At 39.6% G+C, this 24,415-nt stretch overlaps 1 protein-coding gene across 1 annotated transcript in view; it reads left to right on the top strand.

Moving 5' to 3' along the window:
• Positions 1 to 21,544, top strand: part of LCMT1 (leucine carboxyl methyltransferase 1) — an 80,331-nt gene extending 58,787 nt beyond the window's left edge. The window contains exons 9-11 of the mRNA XM_053695178.1: positions 6,521 to 6,612; positions 8,371 to 8,468; positions 21,313 to 21,544. Of these exons, the coding sequence (XP_053551153.1) occupies positions 6,521 to 6,612; positions 8,371 to 8,468; positions 21,313 to 21,335 (213 nt within the window). The 3' untranslated portion in view covers positions 21,336 to 21,544. The remainder of the gene's footprint in view (positions 1 to 6,520; positions 6,613 to 8,370; positions 8,469 to 21,312) is intronic.
• The last annotated feature ends 2,871 nt before the right edge of the window (positions 21,545 to 24,415 follow it).

Here is a 24,415-nt window from a genome sequence, read left to right on the forward strand (position 1 = left end):
ACGGTCTCTGTTGTATCTAATAAATTCTTCTAGCACGTATGCAGCATGTCCTGAAGACCTTATTATTTTAGGTTGTGAGGGGTTAACTTTTTCTCTGTGTGCTTATTTTGTAATTTCAGATGAGTATTTTTCTGTTTATCCTTAAAAACAGACCTCTTGCCATAAATAGTTTGTAAGTTTCACTTGGGCAAACTTTATTATACGCAATCTGGTCTGCTCAGTCATATTTGGTATCAAAATAATGTCAAGAGGGGTTTGCTTATATGGGTATATGTACAGGATTTACATACAAATATATAAATTATTCAGTAACTTTAGCCAGGGCTGTAGGGTATCTACCTTCCTTGCCCACTCTTAAAGGGACCTGGTCAGAAACCTGACCTCAGGGCAAAAATGTATTTAACTTGGATTTCAGCAAAATAATGTTGTCATTCTACATCAGAGGCTGCAGGGAACAACGTAAGTGACCATCTTTACTTGCCAACTCCCTTGGCACAGATATCTGAGCTAGAGTACTGTATTGGGTTCTGATATTTCTTCTTTTTGTTTTAAAATCTTTTGCTTTGTGTAATGTTAACTTTTTCTTCTTAAATGGAAAGAGTACACAGCTGCATTCATTACTTTTGGGAAATAAGAACCTGGTCACCAGGAGGAGGCAAAGACACCCCAGTCAAAGGCTTAAATACTCCTCCCACTTCCCTCATCCCCCAGGCATTCTTTGCCTTTCATCTCAGGAGGTTGGCAGAGACGTGTCAGAATTTTAATTTTTGTTTATTGTCTCTTATGGAGGGTAGTACTCTTCGACATGGGACAGGAGTTTTAAGTAGTCCTATCAGTCTCTCAGTGAGGGCTTGGATGAAAGTTAGAGTCCGGAGATGCAGGAAGTTTCTTTCTGCAAAACCATCCCAACTCATATTAACAGCTCCTCAAGCAATCAGCATTGTCAAACTTCACTTCGCTGCCTGCTTTCTTCTCTCAAGTCCATGGCGGAGGCGATGCTACTATTCGTCACACTTGAAAGGCCGTGTTCCTGTTCCACGGTGTTAATTCCGGTAAAATGGTTTCATTTTACTTTATTCAATAACTGTAACGTGACGTTTCCCGTGAGGCTAAAGCTCCTCGCGAGTTTAACTTATAACATAAGGGTCTCTGTTAGATCTTGGAATTGAGGGTTAATATCTCCTGAGGGGAGTTATTGGACAGGGTTTTTTTAATCATGTTTGTTATGTGATTCATTCTGCTTATATGTGAGGTTTATGGGCTCGTGGTTTGGAACTTTGAGGCCTTTAGAAGTGTCACAGCCTTTTGGCTGGGCGCGCATTTTGGACTGTACGGTTCACCCTGTGTCCTGGCGTGGTTACTCTGTTTTCCAATATCCGCATTTCCGACTGTGTGGCGACTGAGATATTCTAGTCCGCAGGGGTCTGGTCATAGGAGGTGGTGAAGGCCCCAGCCATTAATGGTGTCAGTTTGCCAGGGTACCTGTGGATTCTCTGCTCTGCAGGAAATGAGTCGGCTGTGCCTCTGTTTGGCAAAGCTACCTGTAGGGGGGTCCTTTCTAGGACATTTGTGTTGGGGATTTTTCTTCCCAATTGGCCGGTGGCTTTGGGCCTTGAGGACAGTTGTTGCCCTTCCGGCTTCTTCCCCTTTTTATTTAAGGGGATATTCTCCCTCCTATGGGGATGGAGTCCTTTCTTAGGGTTTCTCCTGGTCGGGAAGTGGAGAGTGGAATTGGTTCCACCCGGGGTCATGCTGGCTCCAAGTCAGACTGTCGGGCCTTTATTTGGACGGATCCTTAGGTCTATGTCCTTGTCTGTTTTCAGAGTCAAGTTATACTTGTACTTTGGGGAGATGGCTGTACCATCTTTACGTTCGTTCCTGTACCAGTTTCGGGATTCTTTTGTTCCCTGTATTGGATCCCTGTGGCTGGGTCGGTCCAGCTGAGCTGGGTGTGGGTCTACAGATCAGGATGCCCAAGCGGTCTATGGGTCGCAGTCTCTTCTGGATGTGTGAACTTATTGAGTTTATCTTGATAGCTCAGTTTCCTAGGAGATGGATTTTCCTTGCTCCTTTGACAAGAGAGGGTTTACTCTTCTTTCAGGTCCTGAGGGTATATTCTCCTTCTCGGGGGGGAGGGGGGGGGTTGTTCCTCCTTTTTTTTTTTTTTTTTTTTTTAGGGACCTGGGAGTAGGTCTGGTGGCTTAGATTGCCTGGAGCGTGCCCTCTGAGAGGCTGTTTTATGTGGTCTGTCTTTGTTGAGGGCTGCTTCTTATCCTTGCAAGCTTCCTCTGCCTAGTATTATTTTCCCGGGTTTCGCTTGGTATAGGCATGGCCTCCTTCCCTGTTGGGTCCATTCGGGTCTCTGTGAGCGGGGCCCACTCTCGAAAGTGTTTTTTTCTTGTGTTCAGAGACCTTGCAGTTTTCTCGGTCCTCCTTTGTCTTGTCCCCTTGAGGATTTTGGGTGAGTTTCCTTTCATTGTGAGGGTGGGGGACCGTCTATTGTGTGACAGTGTCTCTTAGTGGACTTTCGGGTCAGTCAAGTCAGTTTTTGCGGTCTCTGGTTGAGACAATGCAATAGCACATGGGGGCCAATTTACCAACCAGCCGTACAAGTTAAGACTGCTGCCTCTGAGGCTCTGGACATCAATCCGCACAATCAAATACGATTGGGTTGATTGAAACCCCTTGTTAGCGGCCGATTGGCCGCGAATCTGCAGGAGCAGCATTGCACAAGCAGTTCACCAGAACTGTTTGTGCAATGTTAAATGCCGACAGCATATGTCGGCATTTAGCGATGCAGAGCGGACATGATTCGCTATAGCAAATCATGTCTGCCCGGGGTATGATAAATCTCCCCCTTAGTCTGAACGTCAAATGAGTAGTTGTTTTGTTTTTCTGACAATTTTGAAAGTTTTATGTCTATTTCCACTCCCCCTGTAGCATGTGACAGCCATCAGCCAATCACAAATACATATACGTTTATTCTGTGAATTCTTGCACATGCTCAGTAGGAGCTGGTGATTAAAAATGTTTAAATCTAAAATTACTGTGCACATTTTGTTAATGGAAGTAAATTAAAAAGTTGTTTAAAATTGGCTGCTCTATCTGAAAGTTTTTAATTTTGACTTGAGTGTCCCTTTAAGTTTTTGTCTAATATTTGTACCACGTTATTGAAGAGGCTGGTAGAAACAGTATTGGGTTTTTAGATTGATTTTTGTCAAATTTTGTTTTGGGATTTTTAATCTGTTAGTCTGTGTTTTCCTTATGATTTCCTATTGAATTATCTGAACGTGGTGGCAGCAGAGATAGTTTTAGTGTGGTTGGCATTAAAAGGGAGTTTGGGCATCTAGTACAGACTAGAGAGTGTTTGTTAACCCTTGCTCCCACTGAACTGTTAACCCTTTCTGTGACAGCAGGTGACTTTTGCATGGTTGGTAAAACCCTATACGTCACACCTCCATAGACGATCCATAAAGGAATAAGAGTTGCTGTGCTCCAATAAAACTTTATTTATTGACGTTGAAATTTCAATTTCATGTATTTTTATTATCCCTCCTTTTTTTTTTTTTTTTTTTCTCTGACCAATGGGGCAACTTATTTATTGCTATGTGATAGTCAAATAAAACTTTTTTTTCAGTTAACGCCTATGAAGTATGTGAAGTATATGTCTGCTCTATTGTATTAGATTTGAAATCTTTATTATTCATGGAGGTTTCTGGCACTTACATCTATATAAATGTTTTTTATAGGAGTCTTAAGCCTGGCTATTTGTCAGTTTGCATTAAATAATGATGTATTTGTAGTGTCTGCATTTATTTTTTATTTCACTGTGATGATCTGTCCCATGTTTTCAAGGGTCACAAACTTGCCCTTCAGACTTCTTTGATAAGACTGGAATGATATGCGCTGCTTGTCCTGATCATATTGCAATGATTTGCCCTTAGTTTCTCCGTGGAAAGAATTGGCCATGCAATACTTTTTTTTTTTTTTTTTAAGAGACATGGAAATAAAAATTTAAAGTGAATGTCAATTTTGATGCTTAAGTGCCCGGTTTTTAAAAATTCAATTAAATACAGCGGCACTTTAAATCATAAAAATTTACATTTCACTCCTGTTGAGAAAGAAAAACTAACCTTTTAATCTTGACAGCAGCTCCAGCTTCCTCCGCCCGTTGCAAAGCCTCCCTGGGTCTAAAATGAGGAATCCGGCTTCCTCCAATCACGACGTTGAATCAGACACTGATTCCCCCGGGGGGAAGCCGTGATTGGAGGATGACCTATCCATCATTTCTAACAGAAATGGTTTGCGACGACCGGAGGAAGCTGGAGCTGCTGTCAAGTTTAAAAGGCAAGTTATTTTTCACAACAGGAGTGAAATGTAAATGTTGATGCATTAAAATGCTCCTGTTTTTAATCGAATTTTTAAAAACCGGGAACTTTAGCATCAAAATTTACATTCACTTTAAACAGTATATGTCAACATTGTCAGTCACAATGTTATATTGGCACGCTCCTGAGTGTACCTCGGTATGCTCTCATGGATAGGAGGACCAAGAGAAGGAGGTGAAATTGATAACTGAATTAAATTGGACATTTAAAAACAAAAAACAACTGTACACTTCTCTCATGAAAGTTAATTTACACTTCCGGGTCTTTTAAAAGCACCCCATAGAACTAAACAGCATTTAACACAAAAAAATGTAGAAAATTACCAAATAATTTTAAAAAGTATAAGAACAGGCGTAAAAAAGTGAGTGTGCATTTTTGTTATCTTAATTAGAATTGCAAAACAAAAAGTAGAATTTATTTTGCAAACTAATATATATATATATATATTGTACAACTTTCCAATTTACTTCTATTATCAAATTGTATTAATTTTCTTGTTATCTTTTTATTCCTTTATTGAAAAGCAAGGATGTAAGCTCAGTAGTTTGCACGTGTCTGCAGTGCTACAGGCATGTGCATTCTACCTACTTGGGTATCTCTCTTCAACAAAGAATAACATGGAGTATGAAGCAAATTTGATAATAGAAGTAAATTGGAAACATTTTTTATTGTATTCTCTATCTTAATCATGAAAGAAAAATTTGGCTACATCCTTTCTAGTGCTGGCAATTTCACGCAGGCATGTGATTGGTGTGAGTCCCTTTTTAACCCTTTGAGTGCTAAGCACTTTCCCACCTTGGTGCTAAGATTTTTTAATGTTTTGTTTATTTTTTCAATTTTTTTTATTATTTTTTTATTATTTTTTTCCGACTCCCAAGACTTACACTGTTGGCAATTGCCTTTCCAATGGTGGGTCTTGGGGATCTGTAGCTGCTTAGATGCCTGAGATACAGGCTTCTAAGCAGCATGCCCCCTGCTCCTATACTTAACATTGTTAAGTATAAATAAAGTTGGGCGGTGACGTCATCACGTTATTGCGCAATTCCTGTCACTTTACAGGCACGATCGCCGGGGTAGGAGCGGGTGGGAGCCCCCAGATCTCCCTCAAGATGGGAGAGTGCTAGTGACGGCTCTGAGCCGTCATTAGCACCAGAGTGGGAAACTCTGTGACGGCTCAGAGCCGTCATTAGCACTCAAAGGGTTAAAGAGGTGCAGTGGTGCACCATGGGTTACCTATGACTAAGTGCCTGGTGTTGGCATGAAATGCGTAAGTTGTTCTGGAATAAAGCATTTGTAACACTCCTCAAGTGCAAACGCTTTGCTTAATTTCTTGGGAGTTATTTTTACCAGTGCAGAAATCCTTTGATGCTTATATACACCAACTCTACTTAGTGAGAAACTTCTATAATTGCATTTAACACGTAAACCTACAAGCCCAGCTGTTTTGTAGATCACCTTAAAGTGATGGTAAACTCTCCCCTTTTTAAAATCAGATCTGGAATGTAAGCGCTATTTTAGATGGAGTTTTATTCATTATGTGTAATGAAGATGCGCTATAACTTCGTTATTAATATAGATATGAAATTCAAATACCCCATGTTACACCACCCACTTCAAAAGTCAATTTTCCTGTCAGCTAAATGATTGAATTACTCTCCAATCAATGCTCTAGCTACAACAAAAGTGCCATATGGGCAGAGCGCTGATTGGACAACAATTCAATCTGTTAGCTCACAGAAAATGTTACTTTTGAAGTGGGCGGAGGAGCATGCAGTATTTGAATTTCATATCTATATTAAAAAGCATGTTATACTGCATCTTCATTACACATAATGAATAAAACTCCATCTAAAATAGCGCTTACATTCCAGATCTGATTTTAAAAAGGGGAGAGTTTACCATCTCTTTAATGAGACCTGATTTACAACAGTGCAACTCTTGGCAGGGCCCTCTATCCATTTGTCTCCCAAAATTGTCACCTTGCATATTAGACCCATGTTTATAGCGCTGCAGAATCTGTTGGCGCTCTACAGATAACTGATACTAATAATAATAAACTCATCCATAAATACCATTAACATTATGTAAACATTTGTCTACTGCACAACCTTTAAAGTTTTCTTTTTTTACAGACTGAGAGATTACTGGGAAACGGCTGGGAAACCGCACATGCCTGGGACATGACTAAAGTGTACAGCAACCTGCCCCAAGATGATGTTATAAGGTACATAGTCGGTATATTCCCTTCAAGGCCAGATAGTTATAGCTACGTTATTCAATAAATAAGTAGTTCTGCAGCTATGAGTTCTTGATAGCAATATGCAAATAATTTTTGTGGTTAATTACGTTTAACTTAAGTTAGCTTTATTAAGCTTCAGTTTCATTTTTCTGTGCAGATTCCTTTGATACAGTGCAATATCTGCATATGGTGCGTGTGAACATTTTGTCAGAAGAAAATATCTGTACTCTAAGGGGCCGATTATCATGTTAGGTCAGACATGTCCACCCTACATTGACAAATGCCAACACTATACGCTGTCGGCATTTATCATTGCACAAGTATTCCATGTAAAATGCTTGTGCAATACCGCCCCCCTGCAGATTTGCGGCCTATTGGCCACTAGCAGGGGGTGTCAATCAACCCGATCGTATCCGATCGGGCTGATTCCTGTCCGCCGCCTCAGAGGTGGTGGACGAGGCTCGTGGGGAAACGGATGCATTGGGGCCGGTTGACAGCTTGATAAATCTGCCCCTGTATGAGGACATCATTTTCTGATCTGTTCTTCTTCTATTCTTTCATTTAAGTCATTTTTATATATAAGCACAGTATACAGCAACTAAGCACTGTATTTTAAAAGCATTTAAACTCTCATTTTGTAAAAAAACATATGCATTATTGTACAATTTAGGAACATAATCCTTTTTTAAAGATTCTGTAGTATGTTTGTTATCTACTTTATAGTATAGGGACAGATATATAAATGAGGGCTCCGACCAAGCTATCGTTGAGTAGCATTTTTCTGAGTCAGGTTCCTGAAGTCTGCATGATGTACTCCAGCCTAGTTGGAGGAAGTGAAAATAATACAATTTTTAAAGTTCGATTATAGGAAAACAAGCAAAATAAATAATAAAAGTGTGTTGCAATTTTTTATATATATTTATGTGTAGAATGAACAATTTTAATAGGAATTTAGTACTGAGTTCAGCTAGAAAGTTTAATGTATTATCTTTTGTAGCTCTAACCAAGAAACGCTATACTGTAGATCTATAATACAATCCTAAATAACTGAAACCTTATGTAGTTTTTTAGTAACGTTCTCAGTTTAGAACATCTAAGAGATGAACACTTAAAGGGACATGATACCCAACATGCACTTTGAAACAACTTTCCAAATTACGTTTATCAAATTTGCTTCATTTTCTTGCTATCCTTTGTAGAAGGAGCAGCAGTGCACTACTGGGAGCTAGCTGAATACATTAGGAGAGCTAATAAAAAGAGACATGTGTAGCCGCCATTCAGCAGCTAGCTCCCAGTTTAGCATTACTGCTCCAGAGCCTGCCTAGAAATTCTTTTTAACCCTTATATAACGGCCTTTCTATGGGGCTTGCTTTTCTGATGGCACCGCAAGACCATGCTGTAATAGGCCTGCAGGAGGCAGGAAGGTTGTAATAGTGCAGTCTTTCTGTTGGCTGAGCTATTAAATTCCAAAACACGAGCGATGTACAGGGTACATTGAGGTTCTTAATGGTTTAACAAATGATAACAAGAGAACAAAGCAAATTAGATAGAATACGTAAATTAGAAAGTTGTTTACAATTGCAGGCTTTATCTGAGCCATGAAAGTTTAATTTTGACTTTACCTTCCCCTAATCTTTATAATTGTTCTTAAATTTTATCAGCAAATGTTCCAGATTCCAATAAAATAATGGATATCTTTAAAGGCAATGTGCACATTGATTTATTAACCTGTTTGCTCCACAGAATTGAGAAGTTGGAGTTTTTAGACGAGAAGGAGTTACTGGAACAACTATTACTGCATTACTGTATAAGCTGGGCCACTAAAGATCTGTTAAATCTGGGTAAGTCTCATAACCTCAACACTGACCGTGTCTTATCCAAATAAAGCTCAGAAATACAGTATTAGTCTTTCTCAACCTTTTTACCACTTGCAAGTATCCAAAGAATTCTTGTTAAAGGGCAAATCGGTATAGAATGTCATTTTAACACTAGAGACCCTGCAACTCTGTGTTTAACCTGCACAGATGGGTTAAGCCACTGGTTGTCAAACCTGTCCTCAGACCTCCCTAACAGGCCAGATTTTGAGGATGTCTAAACTGGAGCACAGGTGAAATAATCAGCTGATTAGTAAATAGCTATTTCTTTCATGTAATTAGCAAGAGTCCATGAGCTAGTGACGTATGGGATATACATTCCTACCAGGAGGGGCAAAGTTTCCCAAACCTCAAAATGCCTATAAATACACCCCTCACCACACCCACAAATCAGTTTTACAAACTTTGCCTCCTATGGAGGTGGTGAAGTAAGTTTGTGCTAGATTCTACGTTGATATGCGCTCCGCAACAGGTTGGATCCCGGTTTTCCTCTCAGCGTGCAGTGAATGTCAGAGGGATGTGAGGAGAGTATTGCCTATTTGAATTCAATGATCTCCTTCTACGGGGTCTATTTCATAGGTTCTCTGTTATCGGTCGTAGAGATTCATCTCTTACCTCCCTTTTCAGATCGACGATATACTCTTATATATATAACATTACCTCTGCTGATTTTCGTTTCAGTACTGGTTTGGCTTTCTACAACATGTAGACGAGTGTCCTGGGGTAAGTAAGTCTTATTTTCTGTGACACTCTAAGCTATGGTTGGGCGCTTTTTTATAAAGTTCTAAATATATGTATTCAAACATTTATTTGCCTTGACTCAGGATGTTCAACATTCCTTATTTTCAGACAGTCAGTTTCATATTTGGGATAATGCATTTGAATCAATCATTTTTTCTTACCTTAAAAAAAAAAAAATTTGACTTTTTCCCTGTGGGCTGTTAGGCTCGCGGGGGCTGAAAATGCTTCATTTTATTGCGTCATTCTTGGCGCAGACTTTTTTGGCACAAAAAATCTTTTCTGTTTCCGGCGTCATACGTGTCGCCGGAAGTTGCGTCATTTTTTGACGTTCTTTTGCGCCAAAAATGTCGGCGTTCCGGATGTGGCGTCATTTTTGGCGCCAAAAGCATTTAGGCGCCAAATAATGTGGGCGTCTTATTTGGCGCTAAAAAAATATGGGCGTCGCTTTTGTCTCCACATTATTTAAGTCTCATTTTTCATTGCTTCTGGTTGCTAGAAGCTTGTTCTTTGGCATTTTTTCCCATTCTTGAAACTGTCATTTAAGGAATTTGATCAATTTTGCTTTATATGTTGTTTTTTCTCTTACATATTGCAAGATGTCTCATGTTGCATCTGAGTCAGAAGATACTTCAGGAAAATCGCTGCCTGGTGCTGGAACTACCAAAGCTAAGTGTATGTGCTGTAAACTTTTGGTAGCTGTTCCTCCAGCTGTTTGTATTAAATGTCATGACAAACTTGTTAATGCAGAAAATATTTCCTTTAGTAAAATACCATTACCTGTTGCAGTTCCATCAACATCTAATGTTCAGAGTGTTCCTGATAACATAAGAGATTTTGTTTCTGAATCTATTAAGAAGGCTATGCCTGTTATTCCTCCTTCTAGTAAACATAAAAAGTCTTTTAAAACTTCTCTTTATCCAGATGAATTTTTAAATGAACATCATCATTCTGATTCTAATGATTCTTCTAGTTCAGAGGATTCTGTTTCAGAGGTTGATGCTGATAAATCTTCATATTTATTTAAAATGGAATTTATTCGTTCTTTACTTAAAGAAGTCCTAATTGCATTAGAAATTGAGGATTCTGGTCCTCTTGATACTAAATCTAAACGTTTAGACAAGGTCTTTAAATCTCCTGTAGTTATTCCAGAAGTTTTTCCTGTTCCTGGTGCTATTTCTGAAGTAATTTCCAGGGAATGGAATAATTTGGGTAATTCATTTACTCCTTCTAAACGTTTTAAGCAATTATATCCTGTGCCGTCTGACAGATTAGAGTTTTGGGACAAAATCCCTAAAGTTGATGGGGCTATCTCTACCCTTGCTAAACGTACTACTATTCCTACGGCAGATGGTACTTCCTTTAAGGATCCTTTAGATAGGAAAATTGAATCCTTTCTAAGAAAAGCTTATTTTTGTTCAGGTAATCTTCTTAGACCTGCTATATCTTTGGCGGATGTTGCTGCAGCTTCAACTTTTTGGTTGGAAACTTTAGCGCAACAAGTAACAGATCATGATTCTCATAACATTATTATTCTTCTTCAACATGCTAATAATTTTATCTGTGATGCCATTTTTGATATTATCAGAGTTGATGTCAGGTTTATGTCTCTAGCTATTTTAGCTAGAAGAGCTTTATGGCTTAAAACTTGGAATGCTGATATGTCTTCTAAATCGACTCTACTTTCCCTTTCTTTCCAGGGTAATAAATTATTTGGTTCTCAGTTGGATTCTATTATCTCAACTGTTACTGGTGGGAAAGGAACTTTTTTACCACAGGATAAAAAATCTAAGGGTAAAAACAGGGCTAATAATCGTTTTCGTTCCTTTCGTTTCAACAAAGAACAAAAGCCTGATCCTTCATCCTCAGGAGCAGTTTCAGTTTGGAAACCATCTCCAGTCTGGAATAAATCCAAGCCTTCTAGAAAAGCAAAGCCAGCTTCTAAGTCCACATGAAGGTGCGGCCCTCATTCCAGCTCAGCTGGTAGGGGGCAGATTACGTTTTTTCAAAGAAATTTGGATCAATTCTGTTCACAATCTTTGGATTCAGAACATTATTTCAGAAGGGTACAGAATTGGTTTCAAGATAAGACCTCCTGCAAAGAGATTTTTTCTTTCCCGTGTCCCAGTAAACCCAGCGAAAGCTCAAGCATTTCTGAAATGTGTTTCAGATCTAGAGTTGGCTGGAGTAATTATGCCAGTTCCAGTTCTGGAACAGGGGCTGGGGTTTTATTCGAATCTCTTCATTGTACCAAAGAAGGAGAATTCCTTCAGACCAATTCTGGATCTAAAAATATTGAATCGTTATGTAAGGATACCAACGTTCAAAATGGTAACTGTAAGGACTATTCTGCCTTTTGTTCAGCAAGGGCATTATATGTCTACAATAGATTTACAGGATGCATATCTGCATATTCCGATTCATCCAGCTCACTATCAGTTTCTGAGATTCTCTTTCCTAGACAAGCATTACCAGTTTGTGGCTCTGCCGTTTGGCCTAGCAACAGCTCCAAGAATTTTTACAAAGTGCCCTTCTATCTGTAATCAGAGAACAGGGTATTGTGGTATTTCCTTATTTGGACGATATCTTGGTACTTGCTCAGTCTTCACATTTAGCAGAATTTCATACAAATCGACTTTTGTTGTTTCTTCAAAATCATGGTTGGAGGATCAATTCACTAAAAAGTTCATTGATTCCTCAGACAAGGGTAACCTTTTTGGGTTTCCAGATAGATTCAGTGTCCATGACTCTGTCTTTGACAGACATGAGACGTCTAAAATTGATTTCAGCTTGTCGAAACCTTCAGTCACAATCATTCCCTTCGGTAGCCTTATGCATGGAAATTCTAGGTCTTATGACTGCTGCATCGGACGCGATCCCCTTTGCTCGTTTTCACATGCGACCTCTTCAGCTCTGTATGCTGAACCAATGGTGCAGGGATTACACAAAGATATCTCAATTAATATCTTTAAAACCGATTGTACGACACTCTCTGACGTGGTGGACAGATCACCATCGTTTAGTTCAGGGGGCTTCTTTTGTTCTTCCGACCTGGACTGTAATTTCAACAGATGCAAGTCTTACAGGTTGGGGAGCTGTGTGGGGGTCTCTGACAACACAAGGGGTTTGGGAATCTCAGGAGGTGAGATTACCAATCATTATTTTGGAACTCCGTGCAATTTTCAGAGCTCTTCAGTCTTGGCCTCTTCTGAAGAGAGAATCGTTCATTTGTTTTCAGACAGACAATGTCACAACTGTGGCATACATCAATCATCAAGGAGGGACTCACAGTCCTCTGGCTATGAAAGAAGTATCTCGAATTCTGGTTTGGGCGGAATCCAGCTCCTGTCTAATCTCTGCGGTTCATATTCCAGGAATAGACAATTGGGAAGCGGATTATCTCAGTCGCCAAACGTTGCATCCGGGCGAATGGTCTCTTCACCCGGAGGTATTTCTTCAGATTGTTCAAATGTGGGAACTTCCAGAAATAGATCTGATGGCTTCTCATCTAAACAAGAAACTTCCCAGGTATCTGTCCAGATCCCGGGATCCTCAGGCGGAGGCAGTGGATGCATTATCACTTCCTTGGAAGTATCATCCTGCCTATATCTTTCCGCCTCTAGTTCTTCTTCCAAGAGTAATCTCCAAGATTCTGAAGGAATGCTCGTTTGTTCTGCTGGTAGCTCCAGCATGGCCTCACAGGTTTTGGTATGCGGATCTTGTCCGGATGGCCTCTTGCCAACCGTGGACTCTTCCGTTAAGACCAGACCTTCTGTCGCAAGGTCCTTTTTTCCATCAGGATCTCAAATCCTTAAATTTAAAGGTATGGAGATTGAACGCTTGATTCTTGGTCAAAGAGGTTTCTCTGACTCTGTGATTAATACTATGTTACAGGCTCGTAAATCTGTATCTAGAGAGATATATTATAGAGTCTGGAAGACTTATTTCTTGGTGTATTTCTCATTTTTCCTGGCATTCTTTTAGAATTCCGAGAATTTTACAGTTTCTTCAGGATGGTTTAGATAAAGGTTTGTCCGCAAGTTCCTTGAAAGGTCAAATCTCTGCTCTTTCTGTTCTTTTTCACAGAAAGATTGCTAATCTTCCTGATATTCATTGTTTTGTACAAGCCTTGGTTTGTATAAAACCTGTCATTAAGTAAATTTCTCCTCCTTGGAGTTTGAATTTGGTTCTGGGGGCTCTTCAATCTCCTCCGTTTGAACCTATGCATTCATTGGACATTAAATTACTTTCTTGGAAAGTTTTGTTCCTTTTGGCCATCTCTTCTGCCAGAAGAGTCTCTGAATTTTCTGCTCTTTCTTGTGAGTCTCCTTTTCTGATTTTTCATCAGGATAAGGCGGTGTTGCGAACTTCTTTTAAATTTTTACCTAAGGTTGTGAATTCCAACAACATTAGTAGAGAAATTGTAGTTCCTTTATTATGCCCTAATTCTAAGGAGAAATCATTGCATTCTTTGGATGTTGTTAGAGCTTTGAAATATTATGTTGAAGCTACTAAGACTTTCCGAAAGACTTCTAGTCTATTTGTCATCTTTTCCGGTTCTAGAAAAGGCCAGAAAGCTTCTGCAATTTCTTTGGCATCTTGGTTGAAATCTTTAATTCATCATGCCTATGTTGAGTCGGGTAAAACTCCGCCTCAGAGGATTACAGCTCATTCTACTAGGTCAGTTTCTACTTCCTGGGCGTTTAGGAATGAAGCTTCGGTTGATCAGATTTGCAAAGCAGCAACTTGGTCTTCTTTGCATACTTTTACTAAATTCTACCATTTTGATGTGTTTTCTTCTGAAGCAGTTTTTGGTAGAAAAGTACTTCAGGCAGCTGTTTCAGTTTGAATCTTCTGCTTATGTTTTCATTTAAACTTTATTTTGGGTGTGGATTATTTTCAGCAGGAATTGGCTGTCTTTATTTTATCCCTCCCTCTCTAGTGACTCTTGCGTGGAAAGATCCACATCTTGGGTAGTCATTATCCCATACGTCACTAGCTCATGGACTCTTGCTAATTACATGAAAGAAAACATAATTTATGTAAGAACTTACCTGATAAATTCATTTCTTTCATATTAGCAAGAGTCCATGAGGCCCACCCTTTTTTGTGGTGGTTATGATTTTTTTGTATAAAGCACAATTATTCCAATTCCTTATTTTTTATGCTTTCGCACTTTTTTCTTATCACCCCACTTCTTGGCTATTCGTTAAACTGATTTGTGGGTGTGGTGAGGGGTGTATTTATAGGCATTTTGAGGTTTGGGAAACTTTGCCCCTCCTGGTAGGAATGTATATCCCATACGTCACTAGCTCATGGACTCTTGCTAATATGAAAGAAATGCATTTATCAGGTAAGTTCTTACATAAATTATGTTTTTACCTGCACTTACCCAAGGTAATCCAGAAAACCTGGCTTGAGGACAAGTTTGAAAACCAGTGGGTTTAACACACAGTTAAGTATCACTTGGGAGCCGCAGAGCATTACTGGTACAGAGGGAAAACTGCCACTGACCCAGTTAGCAGTGGTTGGTTGTCACTCAAGCAAGCTATCAACTGCCACTGCTGATTAGCTCAGTAACAGTACATGCTCAGGCACTGTCCCACACAGCTCTGTGACTGCCACTGCTGATTAGATCAGTAAAAGTTACTGTACAACCCAGCTGTGTGACTGCCACTGCTGATTAGATCAGCAACAGTTACTGCACAACCCAGTTGTGTGATTGCCACTTCTGATTAGATCAGCAACAGTTACTGCACAACCCAGTTGTGACTTCCACTGCTGAATATAGATCAGTAACAGTTACTGCACAACCCAGCTGTGTGACTGCCACTGCTGATTAGATCAGCAACAGTTACTGCACAACCCAGCTGTGTGACTGCCTCTGCTGATTAGATCAGCAACAGTTACTGCACAACCCAGCTGTGTGACTGCCTCTGCTGATTAGATCAGCAACAGTTACTGCACAACCCAGCTGTGTGACTGCCTCTGCTGATTAGATCAGCAACAGTTACTGCACAACCCAGCTGTGTGACTGCCTCTGCTGATTAGATCAGCAACAGTTACTGCACAACCCGGCTGTGTAACTGTCACTGCTGATTAGATCAGTAATAGTACATGCTCAGGCACTGCACAACCCAGCTGTGTGACTGCTACTGCTGATTAGATCAGTAACAGTTACTGCACAACCCAGCTGTGTGACTGCCTCTGCTGATTGGATCAGCAACAGTTACTGCACAACCCAGCTGTGTGACTGCTACCTCTGATTAGATCAGCAACGGTTACTGCACAACCCAGCTGTGTGGCTGCCACTGCTGATTAGATCAGTAACGGTTACTACATAACCCAGCTGTGTGACTGCCACTGCTGATTAGATCAGCAACAGTTACTGCACAACCCAGCTGTGTGACTGCTACTTCTGATTAGATCAGCAACAGTTACTACATAACCCAGCTGTGTGACTGCCACTGCTGATTAGATCAGCAACAGTTACTGCACAACCCAGCTGTGTGACTGCTACTTCTGATTAGATCAGCAACAGTTACTGCACAACCCAGCTGTGTGACTGTCTCTGCTGATTGGGTAGGTGGCAGTTTCCTTTCGAGACCATCAGATCTCTACAACCTTCGAGTGGTACTTTATAACTGTGTTTAACCCCTTTTGCTGCGGTTAAACACATAGTCACAGGGTCGCTTGTGTTAAAATGACATGCTCTAACAATTGTTAATGTAATTCTTCCTCTATAATGGCCTTAAACCCCAAATTTAATTATTGTTTTTACCTGGCCATAGGTGACCCAGATCTTGGCAAATTTGTTTGGATCTAAGTCAGAATAAATTTCCCTTTATAGCTTTTTAACCATATGCCTCTTTTAGATTTGACGTCTGTCTGATTCTGACTTATCTGCATCATTTCATGGGGATGTACTTCATCCGGCACATCAGTTTGTCATATTTAATGTAACATTCTATCTGTTTATTTAAATGACATACCCCAATGTATTACTAATGTGTTATTTTAGCAATACTACAGATCTGTGTAATCCCTACAAAGGGATTAAACCTGGTCTAATTTCTGCTCAAGTGCCCCAAGCATTGCAGCTCCTGGGCTGAACACAGGTGATTGGTGGGGTCATGTGTTTTTCACTGCTGATTGGATCACTGGTTGTGCCTGCTTGGGAACTGCAATTCTTTGTGGAGCGAACCCCCCACCACGGCTAATAGCGTTAAACACCTGTATATGTAATAAGCACATCTCATCCGGCTTCCTGCAATGTAAGTGACTGCTGCTTCTAACACTCTCTACCACCTCTGAGTTGGTGGAGAGAATTCACCCTGAACACGTGACAGACCCTTCTCTTGCGCAATTGGTCACATGAGGGAAGGGGGCGGCATTACATACTCGCTTGAGTGCGCTCTTACATACGGGCAGCGGACAAACAGGGTCTGCTGCCTGAATGCTGCAAAGCTGTGCGGACAGGTTCTCAAAGTGAAAACTTTGCACAGAATTTAGTACAACTTGCCGAGAGTTTCAGCATCAGTAGTACAAAAATGACATGCAGTAATGAATAAGAACGTAAATTTTTCATTTGAATGACTACTTTGGCACCCTTGTCATTTTACATTTCGGTTTTGTACACCAGTATTTCTCAACCTTTTCTGTAGCAAGTAGCATTACAAGTAGAGCTTTCCTAACCACAACATGTACACAGTTGTCATTTAAAAAAAAAAAAAAAAAAAAGTTCCCGTATGAAACACTTCTGCACATTTCCCGCAAATGTACTTTAGATCTATGAACCAGAGTAAACACATGGCAGTCAGATTTATTTCTGTGATACCACAAACGATGTAGAGCTATTGCAACAGATAAATAAACAGATACTTGTGCTTCTCTGAGAAAGGTACAAAAAAATAAAAATACATTTCTACATAAACGGAGGACCGATTTCCGGCACTACTTCTCTGTATTAGATATCATTCTATTCACAGAGTATATGGTTTACTTCACTAGAGTGAGCTTTACTTAAAGGGACATAATACTCATAAGCTAAATCACTTTTAACTGATGCAGTATAACTGTAAAAAGCTGACAGGAAAATATCCCCTGAGCATCTCTATGTAAAAAAGGAAGATATTTTACCTCACAATCTCCTCAGCTCAGCAGAGTAAGTTCTGTGTAAAAAGTTATACTCAGCTGCTCCCAGCTGCAGGGAAAAAAATCAAGAAATGAACAGCAACTAATCAGCAGTGCTGAGGTCATGAACTCTTTTACTGTGATCTCATGAGATTTGACTTAACTCTCATGAGATTTCATAGTAAACATCCTTTACCTGATTGTTGAAATAATATGAGAGTTCAGGAGGCTCATCCTTTCAGCTGTCCCAGGACAGACACACTAAAATGCTGCTCAGAAATCCTTTACAATGGGAGGTGGCTACTGAGGAACTTTTGAGGTAAAATATCTTTCTTTTTTACATAGAGATGTTCAGGTGATATTTTCTAGTCAGCTTTTTACAGCTATACTGCATCACTTTTAAGTGTTGAAACATTTGGGTATTATGGCCCTTTAATACACCTCGGTTTGGCATTGTTAAACTGGATACATTCTGGTATAATATGTCCGCGGCACATTTATTGTTAAATACTGAAATATTTCAGTTTGGCACTTTTTTATGGTGGTTTCTTACATCACAAAAGTTTAATTTTGACTTTAAACTGCGTGTTCCATCGGACTTTCTAATTTAGTTCCATTATCAGGTGGCGCACAGGCTTTTTATATGCACAGTTTCTGAGGCACCAGCTACCAGAGAGCACAATTTATACATATAAGTTTGTGATTGGCTGATTGCTGTCACATGATATAGGTGGCAAACAAATTTAAAGGAAATTTTGAAATTTGTCAGAAAAAAAAATCTTCTGCTCATTTAAAATTCAGAGTAAGTGACATTGCATTCTTACCGTGTCTTCATGGACCTTACTTTGTGTAGGTCTAACCCACCTCTTTCTTTAGCTGCAAATGTACAAATAACAATTCTTGCTCAAATCCTATATATGTGTATTTGTAATTGGTTAGCAAACATCCTTTTGTTTGAAGGGACAGGGAAATGCATAAAAATAAAAAAACATAACATATACACATCTGACACCATAATGCTGCAATATTAATTGCAGAATAAATGCAGATATTAAGGTGTATTATTAAGCAGCTTTGAGCTCACTACCACTAAACATTCAGTAATTATGCACTTTATTTACTGTCCTTTACAGCTGCACCTAAGATGGGCTGTCTATGATGTGATACCAGAATGAGCCTTGTAATTATTACTATACAAACACTGGCATGAAGATCACTATTAAATAGTAAGAGTAAAAAAAACCTAAACGCTGTTTAAAAATTGATGTCTTAGTAGTGGCGTTAATGGCACATAATGAAGGAAATAACTTCACAGCAGCTCTGGGGAGCATGTAAGGGCAAGAGCGAAGATGCTTATGTCTATTGCTTACCAATGAGAAATACAATAAAAGAAATCTAGGTGACATCGGAAAAAGGGCAAAAGATAGAAGTCTGATTAATTGTAACTTTTAATGTTCCGTTAAACACCCGGTACAAAATTAATAATCACTACCAGTGATAGCCAACAGACCCCATAACAGTCCAATAGCCTACGCGTTTTGTGCCGCAACTCAACAGTTGTCAATGGCAGATACAGGGAGTGCAGAATTATTAGGCAAGTTGTATTTTTGAGGATTAATTTTATTATTGAACAACAACCATGTTCTCAATGAACCCAAAAAACTCATTAATATCAAAGCTGAATAGTTTTGGAAGTAGTTTTTAGTTTGTTTTTAGTTATAGCTATTTTAGGGGGATAACTGTGTGTGCAGGTGACTATTACTGTGCATAATTATTAGGCAACTTAACAAAAAACAAATATATACCCATTTCAATTATTTATTTTTACCAGTGAAACCAATATAACATCTCAACATTCACAAATATACATTTCTGACATTCAAAAACAAAACAAAAACAAATCAGTGACCAATATAGCCACCTTTCTTTGCAAGGACACTCAAAAGCCTGCCATCCATGGATTCTGTCAGTGTTTTGATCTGTTCACCATCAACATTGCGTGCAGCAGCAACCACAGCCTCCCAGACACTGTTCAGAGAGGTGTACTGTTTTCCCTCCTTGTAAATCTCACATTTGATGATGGACTACAGGTTCTCAATGGGGTTCAGATCAGGTGAACAAGGAGGCCATGTCATTAGATTTTCTTCTTTTATACCCTTTCTTGCCAGCCACGCTGTGGAGTACTTGGACGCGTGTGATGGAGCATTGTCCTGCATGAAAATCATGTTTTTCTTGAAGGATGCAGACTTCTTCTTGTACCACTGCTTGAAGAAGGTGTCTTCCAGAAACTGGCAGTAGGACTGGGAGTTGAGCTTGACTCCATCCTCAACCCGAAAAGGCCCCACAAGCTCATCTTTGATGATACCAGCCCAAACCAGTACTCCACCTCCACCTTGCTGGCGTCTGAGTCGGACTGGAGCTCTCTGCCCTTTACCAATCCAGCCACGGGCCCATCCATCTGGCCCATCAAGACTCACTCTCATTTCATCAGTCCATAAAACCTTAGAAAAATCAGTCTTGAGATATTTCTTGGCCCAGTCTTGACGTTTCAGCTTGTGTGTCTTGTTCAGTGGTGGTCGTCTTTCAGCCTTTCTCACCTTGGCCATGTCTCTGAGTATTGCACACCTTGTGCTTTTGGGCACTCCAGCTCTGAAATATGGCCAAACTGGTGGCAAGTGGCATCTTGGCAGCTGCACGCTTGATTTTTCTCAGTTCATGGGCAGTTATTTTGCGCCTTGGTTTTTCCACACGCTTCTTGCGACCCTGTTGACTATTTTGAATGAAACGCTTGATTGTTCGATGATCACGCTTCAGAAGCTTTGCAATTTTAAGAGTGCTGCATCCCTCTGCAAGATATCTCACTATTTTTTACTTTTCTGAGCCTGTCAAGTCCTTCTTTTGACCCATTTTGCCAAAGGAAAGGAAGTTGTCTAATAATTATGCACACCTGATATAGGGTGTTGATGTCATTAGACCACACCCCTTCTCATTACAGAGATGCACATCACTTAATATGCTTAATTGGTAGTAGGCTTTTGAGCTTATACAGCTTGGAGTAAGACAACATGCATAAAGAGGATGATGTGGTCAAAATACTCATTTGCCTAATAATTCTGCACACAGTGTACAGCTCTTGCTACTACATGGCACACTCCTAAACCAGTACAGAATCTGTGCTCATCTGAGTATTAAAGAGGGGCCATTTACTATAAAATTGTCTCCGCTTTCAAGTGTCCTCAATTTTTAATTTCAATGCTTAAGTACTGACTATAGAAACAAGATCCAACCGAAGAAATTACACTCCCAGTGGGCAGGGGGAGTGATATGTGCTAAGATTTAAATTTTCTTTTGCTTTCTGCAAACACCGGGCTTTGGTATAGAGACAGAGATAAAATAAGGAAGCATTTATGTGTGTAAAAAGTGATAAGATATGGAGGTCTGATCTCCCTACAGGTTCTACCCATTTTAACTGGTTGTGGTTTCAAAGTGCAAAACCTAAATTAACAATTTCCTATACTTTTTTTTTTTTTTTTTTTTTATACTCTGTTTTTTCTATTAATGTGTTTCAAATCACTTGTTATACCAATTAAAGTTTTACAGTATATTGTCCCTATAAGCAGACTTTGTTACACCAATATACACGTACCTTTCTATTGGACATATAACCACACTGATTTATTGACTGTTACCCAGAAATACACACTCCTTGACATATGGATTTTTGCATTGACCCACACATATTCTTTGGAATATTGATTACTTTGCACATATTCACACTATTGATTGATACCTTGACATACACAAGCTCTACGATCAATCCTATATATTGATTGTTATACAGACACGCACCTGCATTATAAGCTACACACAAACGCTGTTTTACAGAAAGATGCTTTGCCCTAAGGCTTTGTTGACTAATTTTTGTGTTTTGTCTCCGCAGGCTTGTCGTCGATATCCTTTTGATTGTGTTGCACACCTGATGCATGTTTGTCATGCAAGAAATCCAGGTTACTTGAGGTCCCTGCACTGCAGATCTGCAGGCATTTATACATCACTGCTACACTTTATCTCTTTTTAGGAAGAGGATGGAAAATAGTCAAGATCTGATCACTTCTGGCGATCATCTTTGCTTGTACTTGTCATGTTTTAAATAAATTTAAACTGTCTTTGGATGTGGTGTTATTGTTTGTACTGGCAAAGCTCTCTACAGCTTTTCCACATCACAGATTAATTTTAACACACAAAATTATTATTTCTTTCCTAAGATACGGAGAGTCCACACCGTCATTCAATTACTAGTAGGACTATCACTCCTGACCAGCAGAAGGAGGCAAAGAGCACCACAGCAAAGCTGTTAAGTGTCACTCCCCTACCCATAATCCCCAGTAATTCTCTTTGCCTCTGTCAATGGAGGAGGTAAAGTTTGGTGTCTGAAGAAATGAATTCCTTTTTCGGGTTGCAAGCAAGGATTTGGGTTTAGCTGAGTCCACGTCAATATCTTCAGTAGAGAATTGGTGGCTTTTAAGCAGTTAGGAAGTTGTGAGGTAGTCCTTGCTTTGTTTCCTAACACATTGCTGCCCATGGTACAGAAAGCCAGAGTTGGTCCGCCTTGTGCCGGACAGCTAGACTGCAGGTAAGTGCTTTTGTCTTTTAGGTCTTGGAGACTTGCACTTCAGAAGAATGTAATATGCAGTAGATGGGGACATTTTTAAAATCCTTTTATACAGGATTTTACTTGGCAGTGGGCCGTCACATTATGTATGTTGGGACTAGGGGTTAATCTTCCCTTTATTGGGACATTTTTCCTCTTTGGGGTAATTTTGTTGAAATACTTTATTAGTATGTGTGTGGCTTATGTTTTATACAGGGATTTATGTATAAACTTAAAAATTGGCAGTTGATTTTCTTTGCTTGCTTAGTTAGAACAGGCTAACTGACAGACTGCTTGAGTTTGAAACCAGCTGCAGCTACTTGCATCTTATGTTGTAGGCAAAGGGAAACGCGTGCCTCTCTGCCGGTCATGTGACTTCTCTCTGCTGTTGGACATTCACGGAATGGAGCGGCGTAATTGAATTTCAGTCTCTTCAGTGTCGATCTATCCAATTGTTTTAGAGATTTCTGGTAGCTAAATTGTGGTATTAAAAATTCTTAAAGTGACAGTGCATTTAAAAAATTTCTACAATTTGGAGAATTTTTTATTTAGTATTATGGACATCGACCAAGACTCTGTGTTTTTTGACAAATGCTTGTTATGCCTAGAGGCACAAATTGTTTTGCCTTTGCAATTCTGTGCTGCATGCTTAGCTAGAACACTTCTATTTAAAGATACATTTTTGATTTCTCCTCAAAGGTTCCAAGCCTTTATTGCGTCACATACAGTGCCCTGCAGTTCCTCTCAGCCTCCTGGAGGAGTTTATTTGCCTGCAAATTTTGCTGCACAGGTATCTTCTGCGGTATCTGCAGCAATATCTCCTTTTCCTATGCTGGGAAAACACTAGAGGAAAATTAGACATTCAGATAGTAAGGTTTCTGTTCCACCTACTGCTACGCAGGTTGCCCTCCCTCATAAGTCTGATGAGGAGGATACGCCGGTAGCCTCTGAGGGTGAAATCTCAGATTCGGACAGTATTATTCCTTCATATGATACTGAAGAAGTAAACTTCAGATTTAATCTTGAACACCTTTGTGTACTGTTAAATGAGGTATTGGCTACTTTGGACTACTCCGATACTTCTGTCGTCAACCCTAAGAAGTCTAGTAAACTTAATACTATGATGTTCCTTCCTCTGTGGAAGTTTTTCCTCCACACTGTGTGACGGAGATTATTTCATAGGAATGGGAGAAGCCAGGGATTCCTGTCTCCCGTATTTAAAAAGATGTTTTCTTTTACAAAGATATGACGAGTCCACGGATTTCATCCTTACTTGTGGGATATTAATCTCCTGCTAACAGGAAGTGGCAAAGAGCACCACAGCAGAGCTGTATATATAGCCCCTCCCTTCCCCTCCACCTCCAGTCATTCTCTTTGCCTGTGTTATACTAGGAAGACATGGTAAAGTGAGGTGTTAGTTTAAGTTTCTTCAATCAAGAAGTTTTTTTATTTTAAATGGTACCGGTGCGTACTATTTTCCTCAGGAGGATATGGAAGAAGATTTCTGCCTTGAGGTTTGATGATCTTAGCATTTGTAACTAAGATCCACGCTGGTTCCCACAAGACTTCTGAAGGTAACCATGAGACATCTTCAGTGTGGAGACCGGTTTCATGCTACAAGCAGCATTGAGGTATGTGCAGCCTTTTTTTCTGAGGAGACTTGGTGTATCAGAACTGTCTGGCATTATTTCCCTGTATGGGGATGGGGTAAGCAGTAAAACCTATTTTAATAAGAGGGGTGTTACTGGAGTCCCTATATTATATTTATCATTAGTTGATATTTGGGCATTATGTGACATGGGAGACAATGTTAAAAACGATGTTTTGTTTTTTATTTTTGGCACTTAAAACTTATTGGTTTTATGCTTGAGGGTTGTAATTGTGTGTGTATTTCTACTTTAGTGCAAAACTGCATTCCCATGCGGTGTTGTTTGGGCCTACTCCAACTTTAGAACTTAAGGGGCGGAGCCTATTTTGGCACATTTTCTTCAGGCTTAGCAGCAGCAAAAACAGTAACTCGGTGTCTCCTGGACTGTGTAGCTTGTCTGAAGGGTTGGAAACTTGATTCAAAGTACTCTGGGGGAAGGTAGGCGCCACAGCAGAGCTGTGGCAAGGTGTAGAGGGTATTTTTATCTATCTTTTGACTAGATGTTGATATAAGTACTTCTAAAGCCTTATTTCTGCCTTTGCTTCTGGGTGCAGTAATTTTTGGATTAACCAACGATGTTTAAGTTAAATTTGGGAATAATTTAACGTTTTTTTGTGCATTTTGGAAAAATTGTTCACTTTTTCTTTTCTTAAAGGCACAGTACACATTTTTTCTAATGTTTATTTTATGCTATAAATAAGTGTTTAAACGACTTTTGTGGTATTACTAGTCTGTTCAACATGT

Source organism: Bombina bombina, chromosome 11 (genome assembly GCF_027579735.1).
Source record: "Bombina bombina isolate aBomBom1 chromosome 11, aBomBom1.pri, whole genome shotgun sequence".
NCBI classification, from domain to species: Eukaryota; Metazoa; Chordata; class Amphibia; order Anura; family Bombinatoridae; genus Bombina; species Bombina bombina.